This window comes from Euleptes europaea, chromosome 3 (assembly GCF_029931775.1).
Source record: "Euleptes europaea isolate rEulEur1 chromosome 3, rEulEur1.hap1, whole genome shotgun sequence".
Taxonomy (NCBI): domain Eukaryota; kingdom Metazoa; phylum Chordata; class Lepidosauria; order Squamata; family Sphaerodactylidae; genus Euleptes; species Euleptes europaea.
In genome coordinates this window covers 9,082,693-9,108,122 of record NC_079314.1, presented here as the reverse complement: position 1 = coordinate 9,108,122, position 25,430 = coordinate 9,082,693, and the positions used below count along the sequence as shown (strand labels likewise).

Genomic DNA, 25,430 nt, shown 5'->3' with positions numbered 1-25,430 from the left:
GCCAACAGGAAGAAAAGCAGTTAGCATTAAAGGGATTCTTGGTTGCAAACTGTTGCAAAATGGTTACGCAAAGGGGCTGCAACCATTAATTGCTTTGAATTAGCAGGTTAAATCAATGTAAACGCTAGTTGGTTTATCAATGGGAAGCCAGATTTAATCAGGTCCTGCAAGTGTGTTTGAGGGGCCTACTTTGATTCTGGTATGTTACTGTAAAAGGGAATAAAGCAACTTTACAAACAGGTTTTCCTTTCAACATAGAGTGGAAATTCTTGCTGGTTAAATTGTAAGCTATCTCAATTCCCTTCAATATCCTTTTTGAAAAAAGCATCTCTGTTCTGGTAATATGTAAATTAATTTGACTCAATCAGTCAGTTAAAAGGCAGATGATTATTCCTCGCAAACGGCTTGATTGATTGACAGACTTAATTAATGCTAATGAAATTAACATCATTTTGCCTTCTGAAGGGGTACGCTGAATGCACGTCACTTTGAGGACCCAATTGAAACGGGATGTGCAATGTATAAATCTTGATAAATAAATCAATTCAAATAAAACAAAATAAAGGCGTACCCAGACACGTTCACAATCCAGGCACAGAATGGGGTTTACTTACCACCAGCTCCCCTTCACGTTGCATCATCCCCTTCTGGTGCTTCCTGAATCACCCCCACCCCCAGTTCAACAGCCCCACCTGTTAGGGAAAATATCAGCCAGAACCAACTGCAGTTCACACACAAAAGATTTAATCACCTCCTGAAAGCGGCCGTACCCTGTCATGGAGGAAGAGGTGCTGGGAGGGGGAGGAATGGACAAGGTGGGACGGGGTTTGGCGCAATGGTTGGGCACGGCGGGCACAGGTTTTTAATGTAAAAACTTGTGGTCAACACTCAAACATTTGCGGGGGGGGGGGACTGACCTTTTAAAAAGTCATGATTTGGATAGGAAATATGTATGGGATTGCTTATATGAGATTTTAGGGTGAGGGTTTTTTCCTGGGGCAGGGGGAAGGGCACAAGGAAGTGGGGAAGGAGATGGTTGTTGCAGCTTTGGCTGGTTTGGGGGCAGGACAGAGGGGATGGGGGCTATATTCAAGGACTGGATGGGACAGCAATGTTGAGGGCGGGACAGCAGAGGTGGGGCTCTTAGATTTCGGAGGAGGTGTGGTTGGGAGAGTAGGATTGGGGACAGGCGTCACAAGGGGAAGCTAAGAGGGGGGTCCATGGGGTGAAATGATTTTTCCGATAATGAACACACCGAACACAGAAATTTTTATCTAGACCAGCCAGATACAATAAATAGAGTAACTGAATAGTCTTTTTGGGTCCCAGGATGGGGGTGGGGTAGCGTGTTGGAAGGGACCCCCCCCTTTGGTCCCATCACCCCTGCTCCACCGGGCATTTTGTGCTCGGCTCTCTCCTGAAATAACTCCGCACGCATCTCCTTTTTATTGGAACAGTTATTAATGCATAAAGAGAAAAAAAAGGATCTTTGTTTAATTTCGTGTCATCTGTGCATATGTGTCTCTCCTTGGCCATCCCGCCCTCTAGCCCCCCCCCACCCGCAATCCCAGCACCATTTGGCACTGCATTTCCACACACACACCCGCTTCCATCCTCCCTCTCCCCCCTGACTGGAAACCCCAGTTGCTTCTTCCTTCCAAAAAAACCCGGTTCTGTCCCATCCCTCTCGGTCTCTTTATTTGTGTCTTGGCTAAGGCACCGCTGCAGAAAATCCTGGAAACAAGCGGTTGTTTTGGAAAGAGATTGGGGGACGTGCCGGATCCATCCCCGTCCTCTCAAGCAAGTTGGCTTGCTCCCCCCCCTTCTCGCCATCCTTCCAGCCTTCCTTCTTTGCTCGGCCCCAAGCTGGTTGTGCGTCCGGCAGTTCCTTTGCCCATTCCACCCTGCCCCGCCCCCCCGCCCCGCCCCGTGTTTCACACTGTGCTTTCCAGCATCCATTCCGTGCTGCTAAAAGTGACCCGCCTCTGATTCAGGGGACACTCTTCCGAGTTCAACTGAGAGGTGGACAGGTGTCTTTTTGTCCGCGCTCGACGGGGATAGCTGTGACTCTGGAACAGAGAGTAATCCCCGTCGAAGGAGTGGCGGTGGTGGTGAGTCCTGGACAGCTCGCGGGGGAAGACCCCAGGACCGCTGCCGCTCAACTTGGCACGGAGCTGTGGCCCCGCACCGGTGTCCTTGAGGAGGCACAAGGAAACTGACGAGCCGGTCATGCTGCTTTCTGCTTGCCCTTCCTCGGAAGTCAAGATGGCCACCGTCTGGAGGTCAGTCACCTTCTTGGTGGCTCTCTTATCCACCTCTGTCAAGGTGACATCTTGGCTGTTGCAAGCGTCTTCCTTGGTGTCTCCGGCAAGCGTGGTTTCCTTGGAGCTTACCTCTTGGAGGGTTTCATACTTGTCCTCCACAGCCTTGGAGGCTGAAAGGAACAAGGGGGTGGCGGCGGGGGGCTGGCTGCCGTTGGTCTGCGAGTAGACGTTGCTGACTTTGGCTTTCTTGTGCTCATCTTGGCCGCTGTAGACCTTGTAGCGGATCATGAGGATGATGATGAAGACCAGCACGGAGGCCACGATGATGCCCCCGATGATGATGATCATGGTCCCCCCCAGGAACTGGGTGTGGAGCGAGTGGCACTGGGTGCTCTCCCCCTCGGTGGTGAACTGCACGCAGCCCACCACCCGGGTGGCCGTCAGGGAGGTCACCCCGTCGTCGTAAACAGCCAAGACGCAGAGGTCGTAGTCTCTGCCTGCCGCTAGGTCATTGACCAGAAAGGTTTTGCTGGACGAGGGGATCATCCTAGGAGAAGGAAGACACGTTGCAATCAAAGTTAAGTCCCTGAGCTCAAACCCACTCCAGTTCTTCTGGCTTTGCACACAGTGGGGTCATGGGGGTAACGAGCTGTTTTACTCCCACATCCCAACAGAGAATCGGGATGAATTAGTTCTCTCAGAATTAATCTGTTCAAACATTAGCCTCAGAGATCTCCAGGATCTATCTGATACGAGTTGTCTTGCTACCTTTAATTTCTGATAGTATAGATGAATTAATTGTGAGTTCTGTTCTTTGAACTAAGACTGGCAAACCAGAGAGAAAACCATCAGAGTTTATCTTTTATTGAAAAAAGAAATAATTCTCTTTATTATAAGCGAGATGTTAGGAAATACAAGGAAGTGAAAAATTAACCCTACAGCTACTGCTAAAACAAGCGCCTAATTGATCAAAGCTCTTAATACTTCTCAACCATGTTAGGCTAAGTAAAATTTAAAGCAAGCCAGCTTCTAGGTTATTGTCTTAAATTGCTTTTAGGAACTTTTCTATAAAACCCAAGTCTCTCTCGCTCTCTCCTTCCCCCACCCCCTCTCACACACAGAGATATCTCACCTAAACTCTTTTGAGAGTTCTATCCAGATAAACCTGATTTGCTGATCATATCAATGCATTTTTATAGAAAAATAACAGTCTTATCTTACGCTAAATCTCTTCTAACTTAAACATGTGATTATCATCTGGATAAATGATTGGTTCTTATTTATTGATGAGATAATCAAACAGGTGCATCTAAGAATACATCTGATATGTGCTCATCTTTTCAAAAGCAAGACGAGAAGGCCAAATGCTCTGTTAAAAAGGCAATAAACCTAATATTTCCGTTAACTGTTTTAATTTGCTGCAACGCTTGATGCAATCAGAGTTCACCAAGAGTTGAAACTGTTATAAGAACAGCAAGAAAAGTGATGATATAATCAAACACTGCTACAATGGGGAAGATTTCATATGGGAGTTAAGAGCGGTGGTTGAGAGCAGGGGAGTCTGATCTGGAGAACCGGGTTTGATTCCCCACTCCTCCAGGTGAGCGGCGGAGGCTAATCTGGTGAACCAGTTTCCCCACTCCTCCACATGAAGCCTGCTGGGTGACCTTGGGCCAGTCACAGTTCTCTCCGAACTCACCCCCACCTACTTCACAGGGTGTCTGTTGTGGGGAGGGGAAGAGAAGGTGGTTGTAAGCTGGTTTGATTCTTCCATAAGCTGGTTTGATTCTTCTTCTTCTTTCAATGAACATTTCCCATGGAAGCAACAGCTGATATTTACCACGTCAAGGAGTTTGTTCTTTGTACTTTTCTTTGGATGTGGCAATTACCAGCGTTTGCCGCTTGGGGAAGCTGTATGCTTGGGCTCCACCTATGGGGTTCACATCCACCACCTTCGTCCACCTTTCCCTCTTGTTTCCCACCTGGGCCAGCCTCAGAATGGGCAGTGATGTTGGAGGTGCACTCCTGTGGCCCCCTTCTGCCCCGGACGTTTGCCTATCCTTCTCTCTCTGTACCGGGCTTTGCCCCACTCTCCTCCCCAGCTGGCCCTTCTTCCCAACCGTGGAGAGAAAAGAAGGGTATAAATAAATTAATGCATTGTCAATGCAATCCATGTGTGCTTTTAGCCCCGGTAAGGGGGGGGGGGAGAGAAAACCTCTCCTCCCATTATGTGTTTTTGTAAAGTGTCGTTAAGTCACAGCTGACCTACGGCAACCACATAGGGTTTGCAAGGCAAGAGACGTTCAGAGGTGGTTTGCCCTTGCCTGCCTCTGTGTAGCGACCCCGGACTTCCTTGGTGGTCTCCCATCCAAGTACTAACCAGGGCCGACCCTGCTTAGCTTCTGAGATCTGATGAGATCTGGCCAGACTGGGCCATCCAGGTCAGGGCCCTCCCATTATAGCCATCTTCACTTAAAGGGTCTTAAAGCAGGCTGGGTGGGGAAATGGAGGCTTCCTGTCTCCATCACCTCTCCTCCTCCTCCCTCCGCTGCTTTATCCGTCCAAAAATTCCCATTGTGGGATTCTAAGCGATGTGGAGCTTGGCCCCACTCAAAGAAGTAAGGTGCTGCAGGGCCTCCCTCGCAGGGCAGATGGCTGGGATTCTTGGCTGGGATTCCTGGCTGGGGAGGGCAGCCCAAGCCCTGTTTCCACTGTTTGGTTTTTTAAATTTGCAGCATTTATCCCCCATTTTGCTCCCAAATGGGACTCCAAAGCAGTTTACATAATTCTCCTCTCCTCCATTGAACCTCACAACAACCTCATGAGGTAGGTTAGGTTGACAGCATGTGACTGGCCCAAGGGCTCCAGGAGTGGGGATTTGAACCTGGGTCTTCCAGATCCTAGTCCAACACTAACAACTACATCACAACGGTTATTCTTGAAACTTTTAAATTGGCTTCTTCTGGCCGCCAGGGTGCCACAGGGACTCACCATGTGCTCTGCTCCTGGGGAGATTTCCCAAGCTCCCTCCCAAACCAGTTAGAGCACAGGGTGCATTTAAGCATCTATTTATTTTTGTCAATAAAATAAAATAAATCTAAATTTAGAGGAATTCCAGAGGATCTTGGTAGAACCAATTTAGAAGACAATTTTCACAAGCTATTACAAGACTACCTGAAGATCCAAGGAGACTTTCCAGATATTGACCAGAAATTCAAGGTTTGCATTTAAGAATAAACTGCCATGGGATATACTGGTCAGGTTCATGCATAAGAAAACATGAGACACTACACTGATTGAACAAAGAAAATCTCCACTCCACAGGGAAAGAGGTGCAGATTTTCCAAGATTTGCCTACAAGTTTGTTGAGAAAAAGGAAGGACTTTGATTTCTTAAGACCAATTCTACAAAGGAAAGAAATAAAGTATTGTTGGAGAGTCCCGTTTTCAAAGAGGTGGCACTACCCAAGGGCAAAAGAATAATTGCTATACTTGAACCCGCTAAGCAACTGGCAGAACAGCGATCAACTGAGGATATATCCAAAGAATCTGAGAGAGAACCTGAAAGAACTTCTCCTATTCGTTCAAAAGAAAACTTTCCGAAACAAGAAGGGAAAAAAATAAAACAGAGCACCAGATAAAGGAGAGGGCAAAATAGATCAGGCCGCAACATTAGAATAAAATGGAAAAAATGAAGATTGTATCGATAAATATTAACCTTCTAAATTCTCCTTCTAAACGAACACAAGTATTTAATCTACTAAAAAAATTATATATGCAAGAAACTCATATAAAGAAAAAACATGAACACATTTTAAATAATAAGAAGTTGGGCTAAAGTGTACATGTCCTAACAACAACAACAACAACAACAATGGAGTTGAGATTTATATAAACAATTTACAAATAAATATTACAGAAGAACTAAGAGACTCCGAAGCAAGTTATATCATTTTGAAAATCAATCTCCCGGAAGGCAGGATTTACACCCTAGCAACGATATATGCCTCAAACAATGTAAGAGAAAAAATGTATGCATTTTTCCCCCAATCCATATTAGATTTTCAAGATGGAGAGATAATAATCTTTGGAGATATGAATAGGGTAATGGATTTTTTTTAAAAGGTCTACAAAAACCAAAGGAGGCAAACTTCCCAAAAAATCTGTTTAATTACATGGAAATGTTACTACTGGAAGATGATTGAAGGATCAAAAATCTGAAAACTAGAGACTATACTTTCTTTTCCGACAGATACCAAACATATTGATATGTGCTGGATATTAAAAACCTTATCGATCTAGAGAGTGTAAAGATACAACCAAAGACCTTTGCAGATCACAATCTGTTAGCAGTAACTTGGCAATAAAATAGAGGCAGAAGGGGAAGATGGAGATTAAAAGACAAAAGTCTCTTACAAGAAGATATAGTAAAAAAGGTAGAAAAGATATAGAAGATTTTTTTAGATTAAACAACACAGTCGATATCCCCACTGCAATAATTTGGGAAACCAGTAAGGCTTATGGGAGAGGAAATTTAATAGCCATAGCGAAGGAAGGAAGGAAGGAAGGAAGGAAGGAAGGAAGGAAGGAAGGAAGGAAGGAAGGAAGAAAGAAAGAAAGAAAGAAAGAAAGAAAGAAAGAAAGAAAGAGAGAGAGAGAGAGAGAGAGAGGAAGGAAGGAAGGAAGGAAGGAAGGAAGGAAGGAAGGAAGGAAGGAAGGAAGGAAGGAAGGAAGAAAGAAAGAAAGAAAGAAAGAAAGAAAGAAAGAAAGAAAGAAAGGAAGGGAGGGAGGGAGGGAGGGAGGGAGGGAGAGAGGGAGGAAGGAAGGAAGGAAGGAAGAAAGAAAGAAAGAAAGAAAGAAAGAAAGAAAGAAAGAAAGGAAGGAAGGAAGGAAGGAAGGAAGGAAGGAAGGAAGGAAGAAAAAGAAAGGAAGGAAGGAAGGAAGAAAGAAAGAAAGAAAGAAAGAAAGAAAGAAAGAAAAAGAAAGGAAGAAAGAAAGAAAGAAAGAAAGAAAGAAAGAAAGAAGGAAGGAAGGAAGGAAGGAAGGAAGGAAGGAAGGAAGGAAGGAAGGAAATAATGGACAGAATTCAAATGCTGGAGGCACAGCATAAAAACTGCCTTAATAAAGTAATTTTAACTATTAAGCAATTAACCAGGCCAGCCCCTGCAGCCCCAGGCCAGCGGGGCCAGCCCCTGTGGCGGTGTATCTCCAGCACAGGGGCCTGCGTCAGCACGAAAGGGGGTGTTCCCAGGGTCGGGACTGACATTAGTTAGCTTCCTGAGAGCTTTTGGGCCGGAAACACCCACTTCCCCCGGCGTAAATTCACGCTAGCTAAAAACGTGGCGTAGCCCATAGAGCCCCATTATAGGAGTTTGGCAGTGTGTCCCCCCCCCCATTTGGTGCAGTCACGCCCCCAGGGACCAGGTGGCTGAGGATGTCAACAAAGAGGCCAGCCAATGGGCTAGGGGTGGAAGGGAGCCACGCCCCCACAGCGGCACCCAATAGCGGAGCACCAACCCCCTCAGGAGCACCAGTCCCAGCAGGTAAGGCGTGCGCAGCTCGGGATCCTGCCCATCTGTGGGGATTTAGCGTGAGCAGCGCAGCACTGATGGTGGCGGCAAGAGCATGGGAGAGCACCGTCAGCACTGATGGTGGCGGCAAGAGCATGGGAGAGCACCGTGCACAACAGGGCTGGCACTTTGCACAAAAACCCACCTGGGAATGCAAAGTCCACACACTGTGGCTGAGCTGTCCCACTCAAGTTTCATTGCACGTGCGACAGATGCCCAGGCAGGAACCGATGGGGCACCTGCACCACCTTCTTGCCCCCCCTTTCCCTCTACTGGGGTTGGCAGCCCTCATGGGCTCTTGTGCTCATCAGTGCCAGGCAGCAGCAAGGGCTTGGTAGCCCACCTGTTGCCTTTGTCCCCCATCTCTGCCAATGAGGGGGCACGATGTTCTGGGGCGAGGGCAGAAGGGGGGGGGATGAGATGTTTCCCATCCCCTGTAGTTGTGGGCTGCTCCTGATGGTCATGGAGCAAGGCTGTTGGGCTGTTGGGGTGAACCACAGCGCCCCAACACTCACAGGTCTCTGTATCCCCAAAGACAACTCACGCTTAACGTTTCAGAGGAGCACAGCCCCCCCCCCTTGAGAGGATGGCAAGCTGGACCCACCAACGAGCGTGGGGTTTGCAGCAGCACCAAGCAGGAGGGCCCAACGTTGCAATGGCGAAGCCCGAGGGGGCAGGCCCAATGCCGCTAATACCACAGACCCCACCCCCAAAGGCCCCCAACGAGACCGGTTGAACATCCCTTTTTTAAATCCATTTTTTTATTCAGTTGTGATTTGTATTCTTCTATAAGTACTTCTTTGATGACTCCATTGATTCCACACTTTCCTGTATGTTCCATGGCTACCACTTAATCTATCTGCTGCTTGGTAATGATAAGGCTGTTACTCTATCCGTAGTTTACTACTTACCAGCCGCTTTGAAGATACGCTGAGAGTTATAATCAAGTTACGCCTAAATGCTCATTTGCATACAGGTGCTCTTTTTGCACTGGAACCGGAACATCCCTCACGCACCCACCTTTGGTGTCCTTCTGTGACCTGGCATGCATTTTTTTTCTCAGCAGACTGCTGTGGGAAGCCATCCAACAGGTGAAGCCTTGCATGTGACTGGCAACCCTTTGCTTCACCCACAGGATTACGCAGTGAACCAGCCTCCTTTCACGATGGCTATGGCCCTGTCAGAAGGCTTCTCCTGTTGGAGATCAGCCTACGTGGAAAGCCGCAGCAGGTGTGGGGGTAATGTGAGCTCCCAGCAGACCCAGAGGTGGATGCCATGGCCAGACGCCCCCATGCCCGTTTCCCCTCCCCCTGCAATAAAGATTTATCGGTATGACAACCATGCGTGTGCATCTCTGTCAGGGTGGATGGGCACGTTTTGGGGAGGGGTTTCAGTGGGGCATTGCGCCATTGACTCGACCTTCTGAGGTGGCCAGCGTCTCCAGGGGAACCGATCCCTGTCTCCTGGAGATCAGTCGTCATCCCAGGAGATGTCCGGCCACTGCCTGGAGGTTGGCAAGCCCACCTCATCCTCAGCACTGCGGGACACTTCCCAAAAGGTCCTGAGGCGCCCACAGCCCCAGGAGGGTGGGGTCTTGCATAGGGGAAGCCGAAGCACTCAAAGGCGGGGAGGGGCTGTGGTGCAGAATGGGAGGTGTCCACCAATCAAGGGGGGCAGCCGCCTAGAACGGAAGGGGGGCACCAAGTGTCATCCTGGGGGGATGGTTGCCCTTGCCAGAGGGCTGCCCATTCCCAACCACCCGCCTCTCTCTCTGGGGCTTGGTGCCTTCTCATCCAGGGGGACCAACCTCCCCGTAGTGGGGGCCTGGAAAGCTGCTGTGCATGGCTCGGGTCCGCCTCAAAGGCGAGCGCTGGTCGGTCTCTTTCCCGTTCACTGTGGAGATGGCCTCTGGGGACCTTGGGGCTTTGCTCGGAATGGCGCGGGGTGTCACCGAGGGGCAGACGTGAGCAGAGGGGGTCTTGGGTGACCTGTCCCACTCTCTGCAGCCCCTGCACTGGTTGTGGCTGCCTCCCCACCGCAGCCAGAGCCTCAACCTGTCCGGAAGGGTCGCCCTCATCAGGGCGGGTCCCCTCTGGATGCCGAGGTCGCTGTTGACACCCTACTGCTCCCCCTGCAACCCCACAGCTCCGGTCCTCCTCCTTTCCCCCCGGCCTCCCCCCAGCCCGCTTTGCCGTCTGACATTTCAGGGGCAACTAGGGTTTGGGGGAGGGTTGCCAGGTCCTTCTTCACCATCGGAGGGCAGGGTTTGGGGAGGGACTTCAATACCATAGAGTCCAATGGCCAAAGGGGCCATTTTCTACAGGTGAAATTTCCGCCCCTCCCTGCTGGTCGCATGCCCCCACGGCAGCCCGGTCCTTGGCTCTGCCCCCACCTGCATCTGCCTCCAGTTTTGTAGAGCTGGCCGTGGCGCAGCAAACCTCTTAGGAGGCGCCTCAGTTGTGCTCATGCTGCTCCGTCCATGGCTGCTGCACAAATACCCTCCCCATCCCCAGGACTGCGCTGCCCGAAACCAATTAGACATGCTAGAAACTTGAGGAGATACAGAAGAAATTAAGATTTTAAAGGCAGAAACATTTCAAACATGCGAACAAGCCTGGGGGATATTTGGCACATTATTTAAGGAAAGAAAATGAAATAAGAATGATAACAGGAGTGAAGAAAGGAGATTGAATTACTCATGTAGAAAAAAGATACAAAAACAGTTTGCTCTCTTCTTTACGGAACTGTACAAAAAGGATTCAGCGACACAAGAAGGATCACCTACTGAGAAGTTCACATCTGAACACAGGGATGCATTGAATCAAACTATTACTATTTAAGAAATATCACAAATGATAAAGAAATTGAAAAAAGATGAAGCGCCAGGCCCAGATGGACCGACAGCAATGTTTTAATACTTACAGCAATGTATTAATACTACCACTGCAGAAAGTTATGAATGAGATAAACAAAGAGAAATATTGCCTTCATCATGGCAAGAAGCTTACATAACACTGATACATAAAGAAGACAACGATCCAACAATACAACAATGTTACAAACCTAGGGTTGCCAACCTCCAGGTACTACAATTCAAAAATCGTCCCTCGTGCTATAATAACAGAGCTGAAGGAAAATAACAAGCACTGATGGCTACTGGAAAAATCAATAAGACTTTTTATAATTCAGTCATAAAAATCAAACCTTATACAGTGAAACAGAAGCAAACATGCCGCTAGTGCCGCCCCAGTGAACGGATCTCCAGTCTTCACCTGGAACTTGGCAACCGGGAGACCTCACCCGGCGAAATTTATTTTCACCACGGGACTTTGTTTGCTTCTGTTTCACTGTATAAGGTTTGATTTTTATGACTGAATTATAAAAAGTCTTATTGATGTTTCCAGTAGCCATCAGTGCTTGTTATTTTCCTTCAACCTCCAGGTACTAGCTGGAGATCTCCTGCTATGACAACTGCACTCTGTGGCATTGAAGTCCCTCCCCTCCCCAAACCCCGCCCTCCTCAAGCTCCGCCCCAAAAACCTCCCACTGGTGGTGAAGAGGGACCTGGCAACCCTATACAGACCTATTTCACTACTGAATGCGGACTATAAACTTTTAACCTCAATAATGTCAGAGAGACTAAGGAAATGTATAGCAAGTAATTCATACAGATCAAACTGGCTTTGTACTAAAGACATTCATGAAAGACAATGTACACTTTGTGATCAGCGCAACAGAATTCATGGGGAAAAAAGAAGAAAGCAGAGTTTATGCCCTAGATGTTGAAAAGGCATTTGACAATATAGCTTGGCCTTTTTTTTTTTATTGAAGATGCTTGGAAGTTTAAATTGCAGCCCAAGATTCATGAACTGGATACAGAGTATTTATACAAAACAGCATGAAAAGATTTTAATAAACGGAGTGTTAACTGACGGGCTTTCAAATTTAAAAAGGAACACGTCAGGGATGTCCACTATTGCCGCTTTCATTCATTCTTGCGCCAGAAGTGCCGGCTACTAAGATCAGTCAAGACCTTAGAATTAAAGGATCGGAAGTGGATGGAGAAGAGGCTGAAATGAAAAGTTATGCTGCTGATGTGGTGCTGGCAATCTCAAACCCCCACTTGTCGGTGCAACACGTAATAGAACAAATTGAAAAATTTGGACCTTTCTTGGGCTATAAAATCAACAGGAAAAAGACAAAAATTATGTTTTAGTTTTTAACGAAGCAGGAGGAGGAAGATATCGCAAGGACTACAGGATGTATAGTAACATCAAATCCATTAAATATTTGGGACTGGACAAAACGGCACACTATTTAAAGACAAGTACAAAACAATGTGGGTGAAGATACGAGGACTTGCAGAGACGGTCTAAATTAAACATTTCATGGGTAGGAAGAATTTCCACAGTTGCACTACTGAATTTCAAATTATACCACCATGCAGCCTGCTTGACTTGGATTGTAGATTGGATTAAATGCCCTGAAAATAGAAATATAATACTGGAAAGAGCAGACCTCTCACACGGCTTTCACAGAATTCTATGGAATCCTACAATGGTGCTGCAAATGGACAAAATTTCTGAAGATTGCGATGTCAAACCGGAGATTCTCAGAATATGGAAAAGATATAAGAAAAGAATTAGTCCCTCTCCACCATCCGTAATGTCTCCGACTGAAGCCTACTTAGACGATATCAAATTAACAAATGATTCGCCACTAATATACCGTGATATGGTAGATACATCGGGGGAGATTAAAAGTTTATCAATGCTTCAGGATAAATTTGAAAGATTAAGATGGCTGACATATTTTCAACTGAGATCCCATTTAAAGACAGATTGTCTGAAATCTGGGTTATTTCGGGAATTGACAGAATTCGAGTCGCTTGTGAACAAGAATGACGATCATCTATTAGGAAAAATCTACAAACTACTTCTGAAATATGACACAGAGGACGAACAAGTTAAAACAAATATGATTAAATGGATGCAGAACTTTGGAGAGATGGTAACGATGGAGACCTGGGAAAAAATCTGCACTTCAGAACTAATATACACTGCAAGTCAAGAAGTCAAGGAAAACTGGTATAAGACATTCTATAGATGGTATATGACGCCCAACATGATTTCCCAGATGGCCACTCAGAAGGAGGGGAAAAAAGGGGCTTGTTGGAAATGTCAACACACAGATGGTTCCTACTTTCACCTCTGGTGGACGTGCCCAAGGGTACAAACTTACTGGAAGATGATTCAACATGAACTACAGAACATAACTAAAATGAAAGTTAAACTGGATCCTAAATATTTCTTACTGAATATAATTCCATCTGATTTGCCTATGAAATTCAGAGATATGTTTAAATATGCCGCAACAGTTGCAAGAACCATACTGCCAAGAACCTGGAAACAAATGCCTATACCCGATATTGAAGAATGGAAAGACAAAATGCTTGACTATGCAAACTTGGCTAAAATGACTTTTATGATGAATTTTACTACAAATGAGTCAATAGAACAATTCAATGAAAAATGGCAACCGTTCTATAATTATATATCATTAAATCAATAGTCAAATATAACGTAAGAAAACATATTTAGTTTATAGAATTAACCACACGAAAATGTATCTCTATAGTAATGCATATCTACCATAATGAATGTTTATTGTTGCTGATGTTTACCTACTGTAGTATGACTTTTTAAATGTTTATTTTTTTGAATCTATCAAACTGATAAGACTATATTTCACGTCTATTGCAGACGGACTACCCTCGCCCCCTTCTTTCCTTTTGTATCCCATATACTTAAAATAATTTTTTTTTAAAAAATGAATGTATAGCCCAAACTATTTTTTTTAATTTCAGAGGATGTTACTAATCTATAAACAAGAAAAAACCTTGAAGGAAAAATAAATAAGTTCCTATGGAATGGCAAAAAGCCAAGAATCAGATTTAAAGTTTTACAAGATGAGAAAACGAGAGGAGGACTAGCAGTATCTAATATTAAATTAAAGTTGCTAGCCTTGTTTGGATTGTGGACTGGATTAAAAACCTGAATCAAAGAGTAATAAAATTAGGATCAGCAGATTTGGAAGAAGGTTTACATAATTACCTATGGACTAAAAAATCAGTCAAAAAATAATGCAAAATAGAAGCCATGCAATTAGAGACAGACTCCTCAGAATCTGGGAATCTGCCCGAAGAAGAGGGGCAGTCCTCCACTATCCCCAATAATGTCCACTATAGAGGCATATTATGATAAGAATGTGAGAAAAAAATACTGATCGAAATAACATATGCAGATATGTAGGGTTGCCAAGTCCCTCTTTGCCACCTTTTGGGGCGGAGCCTGAGGAGGGCAGGGTTTGGGGCGGGGAGGGACTTCAATGCCATAGAGTCCAATTGCCAAAGCAGCCATTTTCTCCAGGTGAACTGATCTCTTATCGGCTGGAGAGCAGTTGTAATAATTGGAGATCTCCAGCTTGTACCTGGAGTTGGTAACCCTACATATGGAGATATGATAACTTCTCAAAGAGAAATCAAGTCTTGGCTAAAGATGAAGGATAAAGGCAAAAAAAAAAAGTACAACGACTACTAAATTTTCAACTAGTTTCGAGATTAAAATAGGGCATTCAAATGGCAAGAGGAGTAATAAGGAAGCTGACTGAATTTGAAAAGGTGATAACGCAGCAAAAAGAACATTTATTAGGACAAATTTACAAGCTATTACTTCAATTTGACACAGAAACAGAACAAGTTAAAACTTGTATGGTTAGATTGATGCAAAACTTCGAGGAAGAAATATCTATTCAACAATGGGAAACTTTATGGATGAAAGATATAAAATTTACAGCCAGCCAAACATTAAAAGAAAATTGGTATAAGATGTTTTATCGGTGGTATATCACTCCAAAGGATATTGAGAAGATGGTCAAGAACTATAAAGGGAAATATTTGGAATGTAAAGAGGTGGACGGTACTCTTTATCATATGTGTTAGACATACAAAAAAAAAAAAGAGAAAGAAACAAACACTGGGGGAACATACATGCTGAAATCCAGACAATTGTAAAAATTTAATTTACTATGAAAGCTATTGGGCATTTTACCAAAAATATTTGGAGGAATTGTTCAGATAATGGTGGCCAGAGTTACATTTGCAGCAAAATGGAAAGCAGACGCATGTCTATGCAGAGAGAACTGGCAAAAGGAAACTAGTTAAATATGCACTATTGGCAAAATTAATGGCAAAATTAATTAAAAAGGCCAATTAAATAATTTCAAGATTAATGGAAAGCATACTGTCCTAAAAAATGGGAAGGAGGATGTTGGAATGATACATTTGAATTATTGCAAATCTTCTTTATACTGTATTGAAAAGGTGTTAAAAGGGGGGGACTATCTAAACATATCATGGATAGTTTATAATAACATGCAAACTCAATTCTTATTATTTGGGAAGTGTTTTTAGAAATTTCCATTAGTAATCACTATTGCAAGCTTTTAACTGTATTCTTATCAAGTACTGTATAGGGTATCTTATGATTTATGTTAAGATATATTATGATAATCACCATTTAATGCAAATTATTATATAATTATTTACTGCTAATTATTGTTGCTATTATCATATATTGTTTATTGTTCATCACATCAGTGTTTTGTATATCTTTTCTTTTTCTTTGATGTAATTGTAATTGTTGTTTGTGATATGGCTTCTATTTTTTCCCTTTTTTTCTGTTCTGCTTATATTTATATAAAAAATCTTGGAGCGGTGGAGTCTGATCTGGAGAACTGGGTTTGATTCCCCACTCCTCCACATGAGCGGCGGAGGGTAATCTGGTGAACTGGATTTGTTTCCCCACTCCTACACACGAAGCCAGCTGGGTGACCTTGGGCTAGTCACAGCTCTCTCATCCCCACCTACCTCACACGGTGTCTGTTGTGGGGAGGGGAAGGGAAGGTGATTGTAAGCCGGTTTGATTCTGCCTTAAGTGGCAGAGAAAGTCGGCATATAAAAACCAACTCTTCTTAAAAAATAAAATAAACTTTGCCCAATGGCTTCCAGTCAACACAAGCCGTCAGCGAAACAACCTTAACTGCAGCTTAAAGTCAAATAAAATGTCATAACAGCGCACAGAAATATTACACAGAGTATAACACCAGAAGGCAGATATTAACCTGAGAAGTCAACAAGCAAATGTGCAAAAGAAGACATGGAGAGGGGAAGGATATGAAGCCAGAATGTGCGCAAACAGAAAGGTTTCCACTGGGGGCCTGATACTAGGGATGCACACCATTCCCTCCCTGGTATTTTTTGGGTTCTAGTTTAATAAACCCGGAATTTTTTGAAAAGTCTGGAAAAAAATGGAATTGTTTTATTGGCTTTTTCCAGATAATTGAAAATTTTCAGGTTTATTAAACCTGAACTGGAAAACTACATGCTGGCCGCCTCCAAAGTCCACATGGACTTCGGAGGCGGCAAGGATCAGCGAGCAGGTAAGTGATGGGGAGAGGGAGGAAGGGGAAGAGGGAAGGGGGGCGGAATAGTGGCGGAGCCCAAGCGGCCCTGAAGAAAAATTTGGCATTATTCAGAATCTGCTTTTCGACTCCCTTTAATTGCCGCCATTTCCCCACGGTAACACCTCCCCCCGGAAAATACCGATAAGGTATCTTTGGGTGGGTTTTTAAATTCAGTTTAAGCTCAGTGCGCACCCCTATCTGATACTAGGCAAGGCTGGTGGTGGGCAAGCAGCTGTGGGGAAGGAACTCCCTCAGGGTGCCACCACCAAAAAGGCCTCCTCTCTTCCACATGGAGCAAGGCTTCGGCTGGAAATCCTAACAGAGGTTTGCATGGGAGTAAGCGGTGGAAGAAACATCAGTGGGAGCCACAGCGTAGTTTCCCATGTATCGCTTGTCCCGTCTCCTGGTGGAAATCAGTACTGGGTGTGGGTACCATCACACAGAACTCTTGTTGGAAAGTGCTGTCTTGACCCTAGAAAACTCTACGGGGGCAAGGGAAGAACGGAGGTGGCTTGTCACTGCCTGCCTCTGTGTAGTAACTGAGGCAGCAGACCTGTAAGAGTTAAAAATTGAAAATTATTATTAAAAGCTCCAAAATCAGAGGGCCTCTGGAGAGATATATTTAGAATGAAGAAACAGACAGTAAAAGAAGCCAAAAAGAGATTACAGTCGAAGCCAGACAGTGTTCTTTGTTGGGCTCAAGGTTGACCAAAGTTAGAATGAACAAGGGGGCGCCAGGATGGCTGGTATGTCAAAAGGAGTAAAAGATTAATTGTAACTAGATAGAAATACCAGGTGCACTAACAATAACCCTTAACCAGTATTATCTAGACCACTGGTTCCCAACCAGGGGTCCGTGGACCCCCAGGGGTCCCCGAGAACTAAATTAAGGTCCGCGAAACAAACTTATAAACCCATAATAAATTAATAATTTTCAATTAAACGTTCTCTATTATAAAATATATATATTCAAATATTATTCTAAGTTTAATGTTTAACTAACAGTTATGATTAAAGTTTATTTTCAAATTCTCAGAATTTTTATTTTGAACCTTGGGGTCCCTGCACCGAACAAAAAAGTCCTAGTGGTCCCTGGTCAAAAAAAGGTTGGGAACCACTGATCTAGACCAATGAAATTATTTTTATATTTCTGTAAACCAATGATTTTCCTTACGTTGTAACCCAATAAGACTATTCTGATTTGTATTATAAACCAATGAAATCATCCCCTAGAACTCTGAGCCAATGACAAGTTATTATGTAATATGCGCAGTTAGAATATTATAAAGAGCGAATTAAAAGGTTATAAAAGTCTAAACACACTTATGTCCGGGGATCCAACTCCATCTTGAAAGCCTCTGAGGGCAGAGTCTGGAGACTCAAACAGCTGTTTGAATTAAAAACCTGTTCTTCCAGAAAACTGGCTTTGGGGTCTTTGTGCTTGAAATCCAACTCCTAAAATTCTTCTATAACATAACCCTAGACTTCCTTAGGAGCCCCGTGGCGCAGAGTGTTAAGCTGCAGTACTGCAGTCAAAAGCTCTGCTCACGACCTGAGTTCGATCCCGACGGAAGTCGGTTTCAGGTAGCCGGCTCAAGGTCGACTCAACCTTCCATCCTTCCGAGGTCGGTGAAATGAGGACCCAGCTTGCTGGGGGTAAAGGGAAGATGACTGGGGAAGGCACTGGCAAACCACCCCGCAAACAAAGTCTGCCTAGAAAACGTCGGGATGTGACGTCTCCCCATGGGTCAGGAATGACCCGGTGCTTGCACAGGGGACCTTTACCTTTTAGACTTCCTTGGTGGTCTCCCATCCTAATACTAATCAGGGCCGACCCTTAGGGTTGCCAGCTGCCAGGTAGTAGCAGGAGATCGCCTGCTAATTCAACTGATCTCCAGCCGATAGAGATCACATCACCTGGAGAAAAATGACCGCTTGGGCAATTGGACTCTATGGCATTGAAGTCCCTCCCCTCCCCAAACCCCACCCTCCTCAGGCTCCGCCCCAAAAATCTCCCGTTGGTGGCGAAGAGGGACCTGGCAACCCTACCGACCCTGCTTAGCTTCTGAGAGCTGACGAGATCTGACTCGTTTGCCCCATCCGGGTCAGGGCATATAAGTCTTAGCAAAGCAAAATGCCTCTCCCCACCGTTCTGTATGGACCCATGCCCATCCTCTTGACTTTGAACCGACCTTCCCTCTCTACCATGGGTGACTGCTTCGGACGCATACGCAGTTGGCTACCGCCAGTGAGAGAGGGCTTTGGAGGTTCAGGGCAGGACACGGAGGCAGAGCGTGGGGTGGGCACGGAGGCACAAACGACAGCAAGAGCGGCACGCACCCCTCTGTCCGATTCCAGAAATACTTCATCTCTGTCTGATTTTTTCAGCTGGGCCAGGCCTGATCCTGCTCCCGGCAAGAAAACAAGGCAGCAGCACAATGCGGAGGGTGGGGTGGGGGGCACGCTATAAACACGGCAAAGCGAGGGCCCTGCTGTGCGCTACCGAGGCTCTGCCTGTGTGCCCCCCCCCCCCAAGAGAAACTGCACGGCTCCCTGTTGAGGCACGCTGTGAATTCCTTGCGCCCAAGCAACATGCCTTTCAGAGCGGGCTGACTGGGCGCTTGGCAAGTGTGCCACGGGTGCACTGGAGTGCCACACTTCTGCGGAGCTCTCAATTAATTCCCATTTATTAGCGTGAGGGTGGAGGCGAGAGTCCTGAGAAGCGGCAGGCAATTAGCCAAGAATTAGAGAGCCGTATCGCAAGCAGCTGCATTTTTCCAGGGTGTGTGTGTAGGGAACACAGGAAGGGGGGGCACAGAATTATCCATGGCAGGGGTGGCCTCCAGAACGATGGACTGAGCCCCCCTGATTCTTGCTTCCATTTGCCATGGAGGGGGCTGTCAAGCGGCCAGCCCACTGCCTTAATTTGTACCCTGCCTCTCTCCCCAATGGGGACTCAAGACAGTTTATATCCTTTCTCCTTTCCTCTGTTCTATCCTCACAACAACCCTGTGAGGTAGGTTAGGCTGAGGGTGTGTGATTGGCCTAAGGTCACCCAGCAAGCTTCCATGGCAAAAGTGGGGATTCGAACCAGGGTCTCCCAGACCCTAGTCCCAGACTCTAACCATTATCCTGCACTGGTTCTTCCTTTTGTCTGCCTTGAATCTACTGCCTATTTCTGGAGCCGATCCCTTTGCCTGAAACAGCCACCACCCCCTCTGTCAAACAAGCCCCCCCCCCCATTCCTCCTCTTGAGCCTTTCCCAAAATCTCTTCCCCAAAATCTGGCCTCGTTTCATTCATTTATTTTAAAAGTTTCTTAACTGTGCTTTGGTTGATCCCAAGGCCCCCAAACAGCCATCAACAACAGACATGATTTAATTAGGTCCAAGTTATTCCTACAGTAGCAAATAAGCCTAATTATCGCTAATATTAACACTGTTAGAAATGTTAACGACAGCAGCTACAAATAACCTTTCACGGCTCCAAACCCAAATTTAAGAAGCTTGATGGCAAACTGCTGCCCCGGGTGGATGTCTAGAATAAAGTGAAGAGGGCGCCCTTTGCCTGGGGGGGGGGGAGTTCCAGAGAGATGGCGCCACCACGGAGAAGGCCCTGCTACTTTTCCTGGAGCAAAGCACCCACATCTCATCCTCCCCTCTGGATCTTAAAGAGATGGATATCTCTTGTGAAATTGGGGGTTGTTCTCCAAAGGCTTTATGGGGGCTTCCAACGCTAGTCCAGGCGCTTCAGGTTATGCTCAGAACCACACCAGGGGCCAGGATAGAACTGTGGTTTCTGCAACTCACTCCAGAAAGGTCTTGCCTGTTGCCACTGAAGCACCAGAGTCCTCAGAGAGCGGGGGGCCAGGGAGCAATGGTCGAGCCTCTGCTTGGCATGCAGAAGGTCTCCAGTTCAATCCCTGGCATCTCCAGTTAAAAAGGACCAGGTGGTGTGAAAGACCTCTGCCTGAGACCCCGGAGAGCCACTGCCAGTCAGAGGAGGAAAGATCGACCTGGACAGACCCCAGGGTCAGGCTGGCTTCATCCAGAGCCAGGATGGCCCACTGAGGAGGCCAGAGTCAAAGTCTTCTCCTTGACCTCTCTGAAGGTGCCTGAGTCTAAACCTTGGACTGGCCAAACCAGAGCCTGAACCAGACTACCCACCACTACACACACTACGCAAAGAGAGAAGCCAGGTTTATTGTCCCACCCATGAAATGCAAATTGCAGGCATGTGCTGCCTCAGTTTGGCTTGGGGCTGTGCAGGGAAGGGAGAGGGGCCCCAGCCTCCACTTCCACGGGACTCACTGCTTTTCCATTAGCATTGTAGAGAAAATATAACCGAGGGCGCACAAGCCCACAAATGGTTGTCAGTGGCCGTCTTTTGCCGAGGAAGTAAACAGGTGTCCTCAGAGACTCCCCAATGCACGGCTCTAATCCAGAACAACTTTCTTTGAGAGGTGGGATTCCGGCTGCCGTCAGCTTCTGCCTGGAGACAGAAGGGCTCAGATGAGCTGCGGACCTTATCAGATCAGCATCTGCCTCCCCCCCTGCCGATCCAGTCCTCACTCTGTTCGGTAAGCGCACAGTCTGCATGAATCATCCCTCACCTGTCCTTCTACCACCTGGATTTCCACCTCTCCATCCAAAGTACTCATTTCTCAGCCTCTTCATCTCAAACACAAAACTCTCCCAACTGAACAGTTCAGCCAAGAGCTGCTAAAGCGAGGAAAGAGAGACTGAGCAATAAAGAGCTGTGGGGGGAATTGGCTGCCCCCATCCAGATTGGAGAGGAGTATTCAGCTCTCCACAGATTGGCTTCACGTCCGTACAGGTCAGAAGGACACAGGCATGAGTAGACACAGGCTGCCAAGTCAGCAGAACAGCAACAGAAATTGAGCATTAGCCAGGCCTAATTACACAAAAAACCTGTGCCCACCCCACTTCCCACCTGGATGACTCACTGCCCCACCCAGATGTTCCAAAGCTTTTTTCCACAGACATGAGGCCTAGTAACCAGCTTTCTCCTCAAATGAAGAAGTCTCCAAGTGCAGCCTGTTACTCCCGATAACCACAAATGAACCCATTAACACATGAATCAGACCATCAAGGTCCATCAAAATCAGTATTGTCTACTCAGACAGGCAGTGGCTCTCCAGGGTCTCAGGTGGAGGTCTTTCACATCACCTACTTGCCTAGTCTCTTTAACTGGAGATGCCAGGGGTTGAACCTGGGACCTTCTGCATGCCAAGCAGATGCTCTACCACTGAGCCGCAGCCCCTCACCCCAAATGCTTAAACTTCATGGAACTGCTCCCGCTTTCCAAAGGGTTGCACATTCCCTTCTCATAGGGTATGCCCACCTGGCTCCTCCCCCACCCACACAGCTTACATTCACCCACAACCATCGCTCCAGGGGAAAGCTGTGTTGGTCTGCAGTAGAACAGCTAGATCTGAGTCCAGCAGCATCTTAGAGACCAACAAGATTTTCAGGGTAATCTGATGAAGAGAGTTTTGATTCTCGAAAGCTCTTACCCCGAAAATATTGTTGGTCTCTAAGGTGCTACTGAGCCTGAATCTAGTTAAGTGGGGCCTCTAGGTGGGGCCTGGAGATCTTCCAGAATTATAACTAATCTCCAGACTACTGAGATCAGTTCTCCTGGAGGAAATGGCAGCTTCGGAGGGTGGACTCCGTGGCGTTATACCCTGCGGAGGTCCTTCCCTTCCCCAAACCCTGCACTCCTCAGGCTCCACCCCCAAATCCTCAGAAACGTCCCAACCCAGAGTTGGCAACCCTACCCCACACTGCTGAAAGGGTAAGGCTTGGAGCTGTCCAAATCGCCACCTGGTCCTTCATGTTTTTTAATCCTGAGGTGGGGGCACAAGGCTTCAGGAAGGGTCCTTTGCCAATAAGAGAAGTGGAATTGTTTGCATGCATGAACAAAAACATACCCAGCCACTGTTGATATCCTTCACCCACATATGCCAAGGAGCACTAATACCCACCAGGCACACAACTGCCTTGCCTGGGCCAGACCCCCCCTCACCTGTAAACCAGAGAGTCGTCCAGGCTGCTGTTGTACTGGATCTGGTACATGCGGATGCCGGGGATGTGCCGCTCAGAAGGCCAGCGGATGACCACCGAGGTGGACGTCAGATCAGCCGCTACAATCTTCTTGTCCAGGTGGTTCTTTGTGTCATTGGCACCAGATTTGGTGGAGGTGGTGATGTCCGAGGACCCAGGGTCGGGTTCTTTCATGTGGCTCGTGTTGTTGACCAGCAGGGGCAGAGGAACGATGCAGATCTCCACGGGGGCGGTGGCCTCTCCGGCAGCGTTGGAGGCGATACAGGTGAAGACGCCATTGTCCTTCAAGGTGGTGATCAGGACCTCCAGCGTGCCATTGTCGAAGACCGTCATGCGGGTGGTGTTGTGAATCAACTTGCCGTCGGGAGCGATCCAGTGGATGGAGGGTTCCGGGTCGCCCACCGCTTTGCACTTGAGGCTCACCCCTTGGCCCTCCATGATGAACGCCTTGGAGGAGTACTGGCGGGTGATGAGCGGAGGCTCGCAGATGAACTCCTCCTCAGGGATCGACCAGAAGTACTTGTCCATCAAGTGCTCCGGGGAGGCACAAGTCTCCAAGTCGTCTTCCCTCGTGAGCCTCCGGAGCCAGAGAAGCTCACAATTGCAGTGCAGCGGGTTACCGCCGAAGCTGATGGTCAAGGTGGACGGGTGAGTCCCGCGGGCATTGGCCAGGACTTGTGCTCTCAAGAAGAGATTGTCCGGGGGCAGTTTCTGCAGCCGGTTGGACGTCATGTCCAGCCTCACCAGCTTGTGGAGTTGGGAAAAGGTGCCCTCGGCAATGTGGTCGATGAGGTTGTGGTCCAGCGTCAGGGTGTTGAGGCTCACCATCTGGCCGACGGCCTCCCACGGCAGCGTCTCCAGGTTGTTGTAGGAGAGGTCCAGGTCTTCCACGGTGGAGAGGAACTCGTTGAAGGAGGAAGGCTCGATGTGGCTGATCTGGTTGTTTGCAAGGATGAGGTGCCGGAGGTTGCCGAGTCCCCGGAAGTGCTCGTTCTTCAGGACAGCCAAGCGGTTGCTGTTCATGTGCAGGGCTCGTAAGGCACGCAGGTCGGAGAAGGCGAAGGGCAGGATCTGGCTGATGGTGTTGCGCGAGAGGGTGAGGTGCACCAGGTTGGTCATGTTGGAGAAGTCCTTGCGGCGGATGACGGTGATGAAGTTGTCGGTCAGGCGCAGCTCCACCGTGCGCCGGTCGATGGAGAGCGGGACGAAGAGCAGGCCCGTCTTGGCACACAGCATGGTCAGCGTGGGGGAGATGTTTTGGCAGATGCAACGGCCGGGGCAGTGCTGCGCTTTCACCATAGTGCCAAGCATCAAGAGCGGCAGGAAGAGCTTTTCCATGGTATTGGCACACACCGTCCCCACCCAGGCCCTGCGGGGAGAAGAGGAAAGGGTCAGTCAGCAAGCGACTGGGCCGGTCAACAACCTCCCCTCCCCATTGCCATACGGTCTGAGAGCCTCTCAATGTCCATACCTATTAACCCTGTCCTAGGGTGAGCGGAAAGGAAGATTATAGGAGGAGAACTAGACAGGCAGTAACTACTTCCCCAGCATTACCCTAATAGAGGAGCATTTGCCAGTCTCTGCCATGATTACCCACAGGGAAGGAAAAGGAAATTAATCAGGTACCCACTCAGACAAGAGAAACTCAAAAATCCCCGTCATGTTTCTCTTCCACCAGAGCAGGAGAAATCTACCGACTACGTTTTGATCTTATCCTTCCTCCAAGGTGTTTGGGGGGGAGGGGCATCCTCCTCTCCTCCATCTTATCCTCTCAACAAGACTACGAGGTAGGTGAGACCAGAAGACTGTGACTGACCCCTGAGTTTCATGGCCAGCAGGGATAGCCTCTCCCTGGCCCCCAGTTCCAGCTCTAACCCTACACCACTGTGGCCCTTGCAGGAGCCCCACTGCATTCATCCCCCACCATACACCGACTCATCCATCCACCTTGACCATCAGCTTTGGTGGTAACCCGCTGCATTGCAACACACACTGGTGGATCAAAAGGAAAGGCTGGTGTATCTTTGAGGCAGGTCTGAGCCCTCCTCGCTACTACCCCAGTGCCAGAGTGGGGTTGGGGAGAAGGGGAACGGGAACTGCCGCAGAGCCATTTGTGCCAAAAAAGTTGTGCCAAAATAAGGAAATCAGTTGAACTGTTCAACATTAGGATTCTCAAACATGCACGCTCAGTTTCTGAGAACAGATAAATCAAACCAACCTTGCCTCCTAGCCAGCCATTGACTGAGCTGCTGTGACATCACAGAGAGCTCACAAACTGCTTAGGGAAGTAATAGAATGCTTTTGCACCTCCCTTTCCTGTAAAGGAAATGAAACTCTTCTGGCACTGAGAATGTCTGCCCACAGGGCGTGGCGTGTACTGTTTACTGGAAATAGGGGACAGAGGGGAAATCTTCATGTAGGGACAGGACACATGAACACACGAATCTGCCTTCTACTGAATCAGACCCTTGGTCCATCAAAGTCAGTATTGTCTACTTAGACCGGCAGCGCCAGGGTCTCAGGCAGAGAAAGGTCTTTCACATCACCTACTTGCCTGGTCCCTTTAACTGGAGATGCCGGGGATTGAACCTGGGATCTTCTGCATGCCAAGCAGATGCTCTGCCACTGAGCCATAGCCCCTCCCTTTTTTTCTTTGCCATCAAAGATGTTGGCAGGAAGCTGAGAGGGCCAAGAGGTGAGCAATTTAAGACCCAGATGTTTATTGGCATTAACCAGCTTCCGATCTTTAGCACATAAAGGGCCGGCAATCTCTCGCTCACCCAAGTGGGAAAATTCTCAGGCCATCAGCTACTAAAAACATCCCCCCTGCACACACACCAAATGAACGATGTGGACATGATGCGACCCCAGGGCATGCATGTCTCTACCCCACCCCACCACATCTCTGCCACACTCCCAGTTTTGGAGCATAGCCCGGGCCTTCCAAAGAATCCCATCTCTGCAGATACAGGAAAGGCAGTGTGCAGAG

At 47.3% G+C, this 25,430-nt stretch overlaps 1 protein-coding gene across 1 annotated transcript; it reads right to left on the bottom strand.

The window, feature by feature from the left end:
* Positions 1-1,927: 1,927 nt before the first annotated feature.
* LRFN1 (leucine rich repeat and fibronectin type III domain containing 1) lies at positions 1,928-23,804 on the bottom strand. The gene is made up of 2 exons (XM_056847201.1): positions 22,404-23,804; positions 1,928-2,811 (listed from the first exon to the last, which is right to left on the bottom strand). Exons 1-2 carry the CDS (start codon positions 23,777-23,779, stop codon positions 1,935-1,937), a joined length of 2,253 nt encoding a protein of 750 aa, XP_056703179.1. The 5' UTR covers positions 23,780-23,804; the 3' UTR covers positions 1,928-1,934.
* Between the last annotated feature and the right edge of the window lie 1,626 nt (positions 23,805-25,430).

What these genes read in the sequence shown, in the direction of transcription:
- LRFN1 (XM_056847201.1), bottom strand. Translation starts at nt 23,779, where the DNA reads ATGGAAAAGCTCTTCCTGCCGCTCTTGATGCTTGGCACTATGGTGAAA. An exon ending in GACGACTCTCTGGTTTACAG is followed by an intron (nt 2,812 to 22,403) that starts GTGAGGGGGGGT and finishes TCCTTCTCCTAG; the next exon opens with GATGATCCCCTCGTCCAGCA.